The sequence below is a fragment of the Astyanax mexicanus genome, chromosome 3, assembly GCF_023375975.1.
Source record: "Astyanax mexicanus isolate ESR-SI-001 chromosome 3, AstMex3_surface, whole genome shotgun sequence".
NCBI classification, from domain to species: domain Eukaryota; kingdom Metazoa; phylum Chordata; class Actinopteri; order Characiformes; family Acestrorhamphidae; genus Astyanax; species Astyanax mexicanus.
In genome coordinates, this window is record NC_064410.1 from 38,376,689 (window position 1) to 38,387,403 (window position 10,715).

The following is a 10,715-nucleotide window of genomic DNA, read 5'->3' on the forward strand; positions in this document are numbered from 1 at the left end:
GCAAGAAAATGTATATTTACCCATAAACATGGCTCTTATTCACCAACCCACAAACTCATATGCTTAAATACTCAGTTTTCATGAAGATTCTGATGTTCACCATTTTTTAATCATTTTACTAAGACTAGATAGCAGTGAAAAATACATTTAAGACAATAGAAACATATTGATGAAAGACTCCGTATGGTTTTTCCATTCTGGAATAAACAGATCAGTCTGCTCATCAGGTGTGAAAGGATCAAATGTCCAAAAACAAAGTGCTCAATTTATTTTAAAATAACGCTCTGTGTGTAGTTACTTTCATATTTTTAATTTTGTACATACACTACTTTTTATTGATGTTACAGTCAGTATTTTATTGTAGTTTGACAGCTCAGCCAAACACAGTGACATATTTAAGTGTAATATATATGTATATGTTCATTTTCTGATATAATTTGTATCTTGGGATGCAGACATTTTTATACAATTATTTGGCCTAAAACTGAACAATTTGAAACATACTGAATACTGAACACCAAACCTGCTTTGCCTCTTTTTTACCATTGTATTATCATTATCATCATCAAAAAAATGTTTTTTTTTTATAGTTTTTTTATGAAAAAAAAAAAGATTCTAATTTAACAAAAAATACTGAACACTGTGGGTTGAGGTTATGGTTAACACTAGGTTCAGGATGATGGTTAGGATTGTTTTTTTTTGGCTGAGGCTAAAGTTAAAGTTAGGCTTAAGGCCATGCTGAAGATAAATACTAGGTGTGGGTTGAGGTTACAGTTAAGACTAGGTTTCAGTTGATGAATAGGATTATGTTTTGGGTGACATACCAGAGTTCAAAAGAGGACAAATTGTTGGTGCACGTCTTGCTCCTCGCATCTGTGACCAAGACAGCAAGTCTTGGTGATGTATCAAGAGCCACGGTATCCAGGGTAATGTCAGCATACCACCAAGAAGGACCAACCACATCCAACAGGATTAACTGTGAACGCAAGAGGAAGCTGTTTGAAAGGGATGTTGGGGTGCTAACCCAGATTGTATCCAAAAAACATAAAACCACGGCTTCCCAAATCACGGCAGAATTCAATGTGCACCTTAACTCTCCTGTTTCCACCAGAACTGTCCATCAGGAAAATATTATTGTGGTCTAAAACCAGGTGTTTCAGTTTCATTGTCCAATCCCTGTATATTTTATTCATACATATTAAATATTATTTCTAATTTCTTATTAAATGTTTTCAATCTCTTTGATGCTGTAAATGCTCGGCAGCTTTGTAAATGAGGGTCATCCTCAATGTTTTAATTAGTGAAAATAAAGGTTGATTGCTTGATTGAAAATCAAGTGTTACCTGAACTCTTTTACTTTTCCACTGATATTGAAAAAGATCTTTCGCTTCTCCCATAAAATTCAATGTAAGGTTTTTGCATGACAAAATCATATGAATTTGCGAAGTATATGTAGATCAACAGGCAATAAATGACAGCCCTGATGATGTTGTTCCACACTAATTCTTATAAGAGCAGAGCAGTGAGTGCATCCAGAGCGACCGCAGCACTGCATGTTCTGTAATGCTGGGTAATGGATTATTAGCGCTGCTATACTGAGGCCTGTGAATGGTGTATATCAGAGGGGATGACTCACTGCTCGGCTGGGGGAGGAGACAGGGCGGGATGAGTCATCGCTGCCTTCCCTCAATCTGTTTACAGCCCCTCAGATACGAGATGACCCGCCGATAGACCACCAGCCAATCAGAGGGCCGACGCTTCCCCCGGTTAAAAATCAGAGCCAGCACCACTGATATTATCACAGCACGCATGAACGATAGATATCAGAGGACGTGAAGAGACCAGCGGGCACCGCAGTTTGAGTATGCTTAGAATTTATTGAGCACGTTTGGTTGGACAGGAGCCTTCAAAATCCTTAGCCTTAGTTCTTCCAATCGAACGAAACGAAAAAAAAAAGAGAAAAGCTTGAATACACAAGTGACCAAGAAACAGCAGAGCGAAAGATAACAAGGAAATGAGGAAAATTCGAGTTAACATAATGAAAAGAAATGACTTAAGTGGAGTAATCAAGGTACATTGCTCTGGAGTGCCTTTGCAGATTAACAGCATTATGTGCTTCCTCCTTCTTCTTCTTCACGACTGCTGTGAATAAGAGGTGTTAGTGCTGCCAGCACTCATCACCATTTTGTTCCTGCTCAATAAGGTGAATTACATGATCAAGAGGTTGCCAGGTAACCACAAAAGAAAGGACGCATGTAAGCCAAACCTCTTCAGCATGTGAACTGAACTGTGACTGAAATGGGTCCTTAGTTGTGTTTTATGGTATTTTTGAGTTTGTCAGCCTTTTAACCAAATAGTAAAGTGGAATTCTATCATGATTTTGAGGTCCTATAAACTTTCCTTTTTCTTTATCAGAAAAATTTGTTTCTCACCAAGAATCACAATATGAAAAGCCTCTAAAGTTAGAACCTGAAGTTAAGCACAAACTGAACAACTTTAACACATTAATTCTGATAGTACCATATTTTTTAGAGTCAGTAAGTTGTGTGAATTTGGGGATTTAGAGACTGAGAACTTTTGATGCATGGAAATGTAAATAAATGGATTCCTGCGTGAAATTAAGGGTTGTTCTGTTGATTTTATTTATTTATAATTTTTTTCCTACATTGTAAATGAAAAATTAAGTCATTCAGACTATGAAGGAATACGTAAATAATCATGTAGAAACTTAAAAGTGTTAAACAAACCAAAATACTCTGAGAAGCATTGTTAATTTTTTTTCTGTGCAACAGTGGTAACTCTTGCTCTTCTATTCCTTTGGCAGTTCTGATAAGAGCCAGTTTCATCAGTTTCATAACTCATTCCAAGATGTGCAAAGCTGTCATCTAAGCAAGAGGTACGTACTTCTAAAATATCTAAAATATAAAACATATTTTGGTTTGTTCAACACTTTTATGGTTACTACATAATTTCATACGTTTTATTTTTTTTTCCATAGTTTGGATGACCTTAGTATTGTATAGTGCAAAATGTAGAGATCAGTTATAACTAATGAACCCACCAGACCACTCTGTTTTTAGAATGAATATATTAGAATATATTAGTCCTGCTATTCAATAGAATATTTGTAGTTAGGCTTATTTGGAGAGGGCTTATATTGCCTTATGTAAATAATAAATTCTAAATATTATTTAATGAACAGCACAATACTTTTACTAACTTTCAGTCAGAATTCAGTTTGTGTGTGTACAGAGCTTTAAACACAGCTCAGCCACTCATGTGTCAGATAATGTGACTGGTGCTGATGGAGGTTAATGATGAAAGAGTTTCAGTTTCATTTCATTTACTTACATTTCTACAGCTAATAGGGAATTAAATAGTCTCTCCCTGTGAAGTGCAATACTAATGAGGGAGTGGAATCCATTTCAGTCACAGCCTTACAAGTTTTATAAGTGTGTTAGAATAGCAATATCTGATTTTATCTTTAAAAATAAACAATGCAATAAATATGAACGGTATGACTTACTTATGAATACAAATCAATAAAAAAGTCAGTAACACAAAACTGGCACATAATAAACCATAATAAAATAATCTGTAATTTCTTTCTCAAAAGTATGGACATTTTCTCACTTCCTGGAAAGGCCTGGATACACCAAAGCAATGTTTTAATAAATGTACAGGGACGACAAAAAAAGAAAAGCTGTAATAATACGCGTTTATTATCCTGCCATCTCTATTTGTTCTTCTCATAAAGGCAGCAGTAAAGTGTATTGTTATAACTTGTATTATTACTACTATTTAATAAAAGCCCAAATTTGTTTACAATTGGTAAAATTTTAAAATTACTGAAAAGTTACTTTATTTCAGTAATTTAGTTCAAAATGTGAAACTCATATATTAGATAGATGTATTACACATAGAATGATCTATTTTAAATGTTTTTTTTTCTTTTATTGTTGACGATTATGGCTTACAGCCAATGAAAACCCAAAAATCAGTGTCTCAGAAAATTATAATATTATATAAGACCAATTGGTACATGACTTGACTCTCCACACTATCCGAAATCTTGCATCACTTTATACTTTCCACTACTAACAACTTTTATGGAGATGTGGATTTCATTTTCCAGCAGGACTTAGCACACTGTCCATATTGCCAAAAGTACAGTCTTCTATAATGTAAAAATTTTCTGAGACACTGATTTTTGGGTTTTTATTGGCCCCAGCTCTGGTACATCAGCCAACAGATGCCTGTGCCAGCCAGCATCACAATGGTAGTAGTAGTGAGTAAAATCAGGGTCATATTTCCAATGAGGATGTCTTTAACTCAGTTGCTGCGGGTTGTTCTACGTTCTTGGGTTCACTAAACCAGAAGGATGATCAAGCCTTTGCTGTTGAAGCACCAAGACAGGGACAAAGAGGGTGAAATTGGTTGATTTGATTTGATTTCATTCATTTTCAAAAATATTTCTTCAACTGCATCACTTAAAGTATTTACAGTATGTAGTAAGGCTGCACGATATTGGAATTTTTTTTTTTTTTGATGTCACCAGCCCCACCCCAACCCACGCACTGTCTTGCGTCCGGACCAATCAAGAGCTGAATCGGCGCTGAGCACTCAAAACCCGAGGAAAACAGAAAAACAACAGTAATTGGCTCTTTAATCGGGCATTTAAATGGCCGATTAAATAAGAGTGTTTGTCTGGGATTAAAAGAATGAAATCAGCTGTAACTGGAAATATCTGGGCAAAACTGTGCTGGACTGAGCTGCAGGGCTTTCGACATGTGCATTTACAACCACGTGCCCAACCATGTGGATGGAGGCCATGCAGCTACTTCATGTTTACTCCTGCCCCCCTTCCCTCGCACTCTCCCTCTCCCCTCACACTTCTTGCGCAGGCAGCAGGAGCCTATCCCTCACACAGACACAGGCACAGTGCTGTGTATCTACTTCTTGTGTCAAGAATCAAAACAATGCAACATGACGTGTTTGATTTAGTTGTCTTAGGTGACATCACACGTCCTGTGCTGTGACTTTTGCACATGCACACATTGCGATGACGATGCTTAAACGATATATCGTGCAGCCCTAGTATGTAGCACATTTTTTGTGGAGTGTGGAGCAACGTAGCATAGCCAATTAACCTACCATGTGGTTTTGGGAGGTGTTCTTAATAAGCCCTTGAGATTAGTCTAGCATTTTAATACGTTTAATAATAAGGTTTGTTCCCCCTTTGCAGCAGTAACAACTTCTACTCTTCTTGTTAAAGATTTACAACACAAGCTGGAACATCTGCTGCCCAGATTTGATTGCATTCAGCCAAACTATGCATTTGTGAGGTCAGCATCTGGCTAGACTGTATCTCAGGCCACCTACTGAAATAGTTTGGGTTCTTCTATAGATAAAACATTTAAGAAGGGAAGAGAAAAACAGGCTTGGTGTATCCAGGTCTTTAGATGGATGAGCTTGTTTAGGATATTCACAGGGTAGGCTGGACGTTCTCCACTTTAGAAAGACTGACTGGCACAGCTCCGTCTCCTGCCGCTGGACTCGGTGCTTTAGTGACAAGGCTGGTGTTCGATGGCTCTCTTTGGGCTCCACGGACCCCTTTCCGCTCTCTCCCGGCGGTCTGAGGGCTGCGCTCACCTTCCCTGCCCACTGGTTTGGAGAAGGCAGACACCAGAAGGCCGGCAGCCATCAGCAGCCCCCCCAGACTCAGCATGCCTGTGCCGGCCTGCACGCACATATGCAGCCCCTGGTTATACTGAACGGCCTGCCGGTCCACAAACAGCAGCTCCCCCTCTCCGAAGGCCTCGATACGGGAGGGGATGGCAAAGCCCACAGTCAGGACCACCAACCCCACAGCTAAGACCACTGCTCCGAATGCCAGAGAAACCTGAAATAGAGGGAATGTGTATGTAGTTCATAAATTAGTGTATTCATAGTTTCTCGTCCTGTTTCCGTGACATCTCACATTCTGCACATTCTTATTTTGTATTCTTAGAAATATAGAAAACATAAAACATGGTGTGATGGCCTGGGGATGCTTTGCTGCTTCAGGGCCTGGACAATTTGCTGTAATGGATCTTGGAAGTTGCCAAGAGTATGCCATATCCTATCATACGCAATAATATCGTCATTTTTTAAACAATAAAAAATTCCATTATTTAATATCAATATTTTGTCCTGTATTTGTCTTTGTTTAGCTATTTTCATATGAAGGTTAAAAGGTACGTAGGTTTGCAGGTATGCAGTACATCTGTTTGTACATTATGTTTATGTTACATTAATAATTGTGATGCATTGATATTAATTGTTACTGATGTTATAATTACTGTTTTTTTTACACACGTTCACATTTTTTTTTTAGCTTCTACTTATTGTTTGAAACTGTTCATATTTAACAACAATTTACCATTTATGTTGTCGCAGTGGAATATTTTTGAAACTATTGATATTATTGCCAAGTGGTTGCTGTGACATCCCATGTGGTTGGTTATGTGTTAATGTATTTCTATCATCATTTTTGCGACACATTTTCGTTTTTAGCACCAGTATAGGGTCCACACCTTGCAGAGGCCTGAGCTCCACCACTGTGGTGATGCACTCCGACTCTCAGCATCCTCCTGCTCCCACATGGAGGCCGTGCACTCATAGAAATGATGCAGGTAGGAGCGAACTCCAAAACCATGACATCCAGAACCCGCCATCCTTTTAAAGCGAGCTGCACGCTCTGACCCACTGACCTCCGGGCAAGAGGCCATCTTTTACACCTAAAAAAACACATACACATACATTACAACATATTAAATTGTACAGTGGGCATTACAAAGCCAGCATAAATACTGACAAGTTGTTGATCATTCATTAAACAATACATATACTGTAGTTGAAGTAAGTTATATTCTGGTCATTAGTCTTCTTGTCATATTGGTTCATGGCGCCAAGACCTTCAGTCTTGCTGAATGAGCTGTTTTAGTAGGAGTGAATCAGACACAGCAGTGCTGCTGGAGTTTTTAAACACTGTGTCCACTCACAATCTACAATATTTTTGCACTACAAGGCACACTGGATTATAAGGAGCACTATTAATAAATGTCTGTTTTCTGGTCTATTTTTATACATAAGGCACACTGTATTATAAGTTGCATTATGCGACACTAGTCAGGATCGGGGGTGTCACCATGTTTTCCTTCTAAATCAGCAGATCTGTAAAGCAGAGCTAAATTAGGTAAACAAAACTCTAATAAAAAAAAACACATTTTAGACAAGTCACACGAGTCAGACAAGTCAAACGAGCACTGGATGTTAATCTACAAAGAGTTATCTCCTGACAACTGTTTATTTGAGTGAGTAAAGAGCTTCTGTTTATTTACAGTAAGCTTTGATTTCCGAATTTCTCCAGCACTAAAGGCTGGAGCATTAGCATTAGCCGCTAACTGCTAGCGATTAGCTGCTAATGCCGCCCGTCAGCGCTACACTGAGGAAAACTGAGTGTTTTGGTAAGCCAGGGTGAAATTAGCTAGCAATTCATCCCGTGTAGCTTCCCACTCAGGCTACAGTCCAATATACACACCTCTGAACGGGAAAAGAGCTAACGCTGCAATTAAACAATTCCGCAAAAAAAAAGAGTTGTCCAAAATTCCTCTGCAGAGATGTGAAAGACTCATTTCCAGTTATCAGTAAAGCTTGATTGCAGTTGACCAGGTATGTCACTGTATGTAGTCAATAGGATTACACTTTTTTTAGGTGGCTAATATGCTATACCAGATGGTCGCTATCAGGTTGTGCAGTGGCTGCTATGGTGTTGCTCAAGATTTTTGCTATGGCGTCGTTAAGAGATTGCTATGGTGTTGCTAGGTGAAAGCGATTCAGGTGTTTCTACTAGGGTGTTGCTGCTAGTTCATTGACATGCCAGCTGCTATGGTATTTCAGATGGTTGATAAGGTGTCTCAGATGTTTGCTAGTGTGTTGCCAAGTTTGATCATTTTTGAAGCGATAGAAAAAAACACATTCTAATAATAGCAGGATTTTGTCTTCAAAGCAGTCTATTTTGTATTTGTTTAGCTATTTACTGTGAAGCTTTAATAGTTTTTTTTTTTTAATAATTGTTTTTGTTTGCTATATAGATTGTTGCACTAAATACTATCCAGATCTGTCTGAGAGGAAGTTGTGCACCTCTATGGTTAGTGGAGCTGATATAATGGACAGAGTCATTATAAAGTAACAGGACCTGTGTAATAATTAATCTTAAATGCATTTTTTCATAAGCATTATCAGACTAATGCTTTGCTACCTCCCATATTTTTCTCCATCGCTTGATTTCTGTATATTTTCTTATTTTTTTCTCTATTTGAATGTCAGAGTGAACAGGATGCGCCTGTTGTAGTTGTTACTGTTTTAAAGGTGACTGACCGCCCACAGATGAGTCACTCTGTCTCACACAGAGCATAAACAACCACCCCGCTCTCTCATTCTCCCTTTCTCTTTCTCTCTTTCATTCCCTCTCTTTCTCTCTCTCTGTCTCTCTTTTTCTCTGGCCATCTACAGCAATGCGTCTCACTCCCTGTCCACCTGGCGTTCTTTGTTTTCCTAACACACCTGTTTCCATTCATTAACAGATTATTAACAGTTTGTTTAATGAGGTGTTAAAAACATATTGGAACATATTACACTACGCAGTGCTAAATGGGTCCCTGGGCTTTGCTATTCTGCAGTAATGACTTCTGAATTTAATACACCTCAAATGCAAAGACCTGCTCAGCGATTGTGTTTATTTTTTTATGTCCCCCGACAAACAAGGGTTCAGACACTCTACCAAACCACTTCCCCAACGAAGCTTCAATGAATGCTGTTTTCTGCTAATCAGATATCTCAGCATGATGCACAGTTTTAGAAATGAAAAAAAAAACTCTACATAACAATATTATTATATTTATTTTGGAGCATTTAAATTGGTTCATCAACCATGAAATATGTCAACATGTAAAGGCAACTATCAGATTCAAAATATGCCAAAAATAAGAGCATAACTGCCACGATATGTTTCGATACTAGTCATCTGTGAAGCTCTGGTGGGTTTTTACAGTACATGATGCCCAGGGCAATTTAACATTGCAAGCAGGCATGTCTAGCCCCCTAAAATAAAAGTAAATGACCAAACTCACATTTTAACCACACAAATACAGTCATCTGTGTGTAACAGTTTGTGTGTCTCATTTGTATCTTTAGGAGCTGTAAATGGTAGGGATGCACAATGATGACTGGTGGAGGAGAACATGCCAAGGTGTATGAAAACTGTGATTAAAAACAAGGGTTATTCCACCAAATATTGATTTCTGAGCTCTTAAAACTTTATGAATATGAACTTTTTTTCTTTGCATTATTTGAGGTCTGAAAGCTTGGCATCTTTTTTTCTCCATTTTTTGCAATAAATGCTCTAAATTACAATATTTTTTTTTGGAATTTGGGAGAAATGTTGTCTGTAGTTAGAATAACACAAAAAATTTAATTTTACTCAAACATATACCTATAAATAGCAAAATCAGAAAAAAAATATTTAGAAAATAAAGTGGTCTCTTAATTTTTTCCAGAGCTGTATGTATATCGGCATCAGCATCGGCAGATGTGTGGTCTGTGATATCGGCATCAACCGAGAATTCCCACATTGGTGCATCCCTAGTAAATGGTCCTCTTTATATTGCGAACAGATTATTAGAGGTAGCTAGCGTTTTTGATTTGGATCTAAATGATTGTAATTATTTTGATATAACATACCCACCTCAAATCTCTTCTATGTCATCTTTAAGTCTCATCTCGCAACACCGCTAAAGCTTGGGTCTGTGAATAACAATTCACAGACCCAGCTATCAAAAGAAAACATTGCATGTGTCTGTTCTGCTTATATTATATAGTGTGATATGTGCTCTATGCTGTAGTGGGTTTGTTTACAGTCACTGTCCATGGTGCTGAAATGTCAGTGCTGCATGACCTACACATAGACCCACACTTATGAAAGTGTTCCAGCAGGAAAACGTCAGACTGTAGCGTAGCAATGACAACACGACCTACTAACAGCACAAACACACACATACACAGCGTCAGACTAGCTACCCACGTACATATATACATTCAGTCCTATAAATACACTGATTTGATCAGTCATACATAAACAACCCCGAATCTCCAGCAGTTCCTCTCTGTCCTGTCCTCCCTCCACTCCTACCTCCTTCAGCTCATTCCATCATCCCTCCTCTACCTACCCCCTTTCCCCCTCTCTCTTCCCGGCAGTAAAATCAACAGGCTGCGGCTGTGGCGGCGGCGGAGTTAATGAGGAAAAGCAGAGTAATACCCCAGACTGCAGAGAGGGATCCTCACCGCTTCTTCACCACGCGCGTCCCATCGCTCCTCTCGAGCGCGCGCGCACAGCCCCGCGCATGCGCAGCGACGCACGCATCTATTTGTTTACCTCAATTTGTTTTTGCTGTTGGGGAAAAAAAACTAGCTTGACGTAGACGATGATAATGACGCTGATGAGCAATGAACGTGATGACGAAAGCTGCTGAAGAGTTTTTATTATATTGTCTGTCATTCATGTTGTACATGTTGTTACAGCCACTCAAACACTGAGCATAGCAGAGCTAATCCACAACCCTCAATCAACGACTGATATATATATCTCTGTTATATATATAATAATTCATTCTCAT

At 38.5% G+C, this 10,715-nt stretch overlaps 1 protein-coding gene across 2 annotated transcripts; it reads right to left on the minus strand.

Annotated features, from left to right (window-relative positions):
- Positions 1-1,857: 1,857 nt before the first annotated feature.
- nrsn1l (neurensin 1-like) lies at positions 1,858-10,463 on the minus strand. 2 transcript variants are annotated; one of them, XM_007249417.4, is made up of 3 exons: positions 10,358-10,463; positions 6,576-6,779; positions 1,858-5,902 (listed from the first exon to the last, which is right to left on the minus strand). In XM_007249417.4, exons 2-3 carry the CDS (start codon positions 6,768-6,770, stop codon positions 5,486-5,488), a joined length of 612 nt encoding a protein of 203 aa, XP_007249479.1. In that variant the 5' UTR covers positions 6,771-6,779; positions 10,358-10,463; the 3' UTR covers positions 1,858-5,485. The 2 variants fall into 2 exon arrangements, with proteins under 2 accessions (XP_007249479.1, XP_022538890.1); XM_022683169.2 differs by lacking the exon at positions 10,358-10,463 and adding an exon at positions 10,269-10,351.
- Between the last annotated feature and the right edge of the window lie 252 nt (positions 10,464-10,715).

Coding starts and splice junctions, on each gene's coding strand:
- nrsn1l (XM_007249417.4), bottom strand. CDS start 6,770: ATGGCCTCTTGCCCGGAGGTCAGTGGGTCAGAGCGTGCAGCTCGCTTT. Junction 5,903..6,575: donor GGAGCTCAGGCCTCTGCAAG/GTGTGGACCCTA, acceptor CCTCTATTTCAG/GTTTCTCTGGCATTCGGAGC.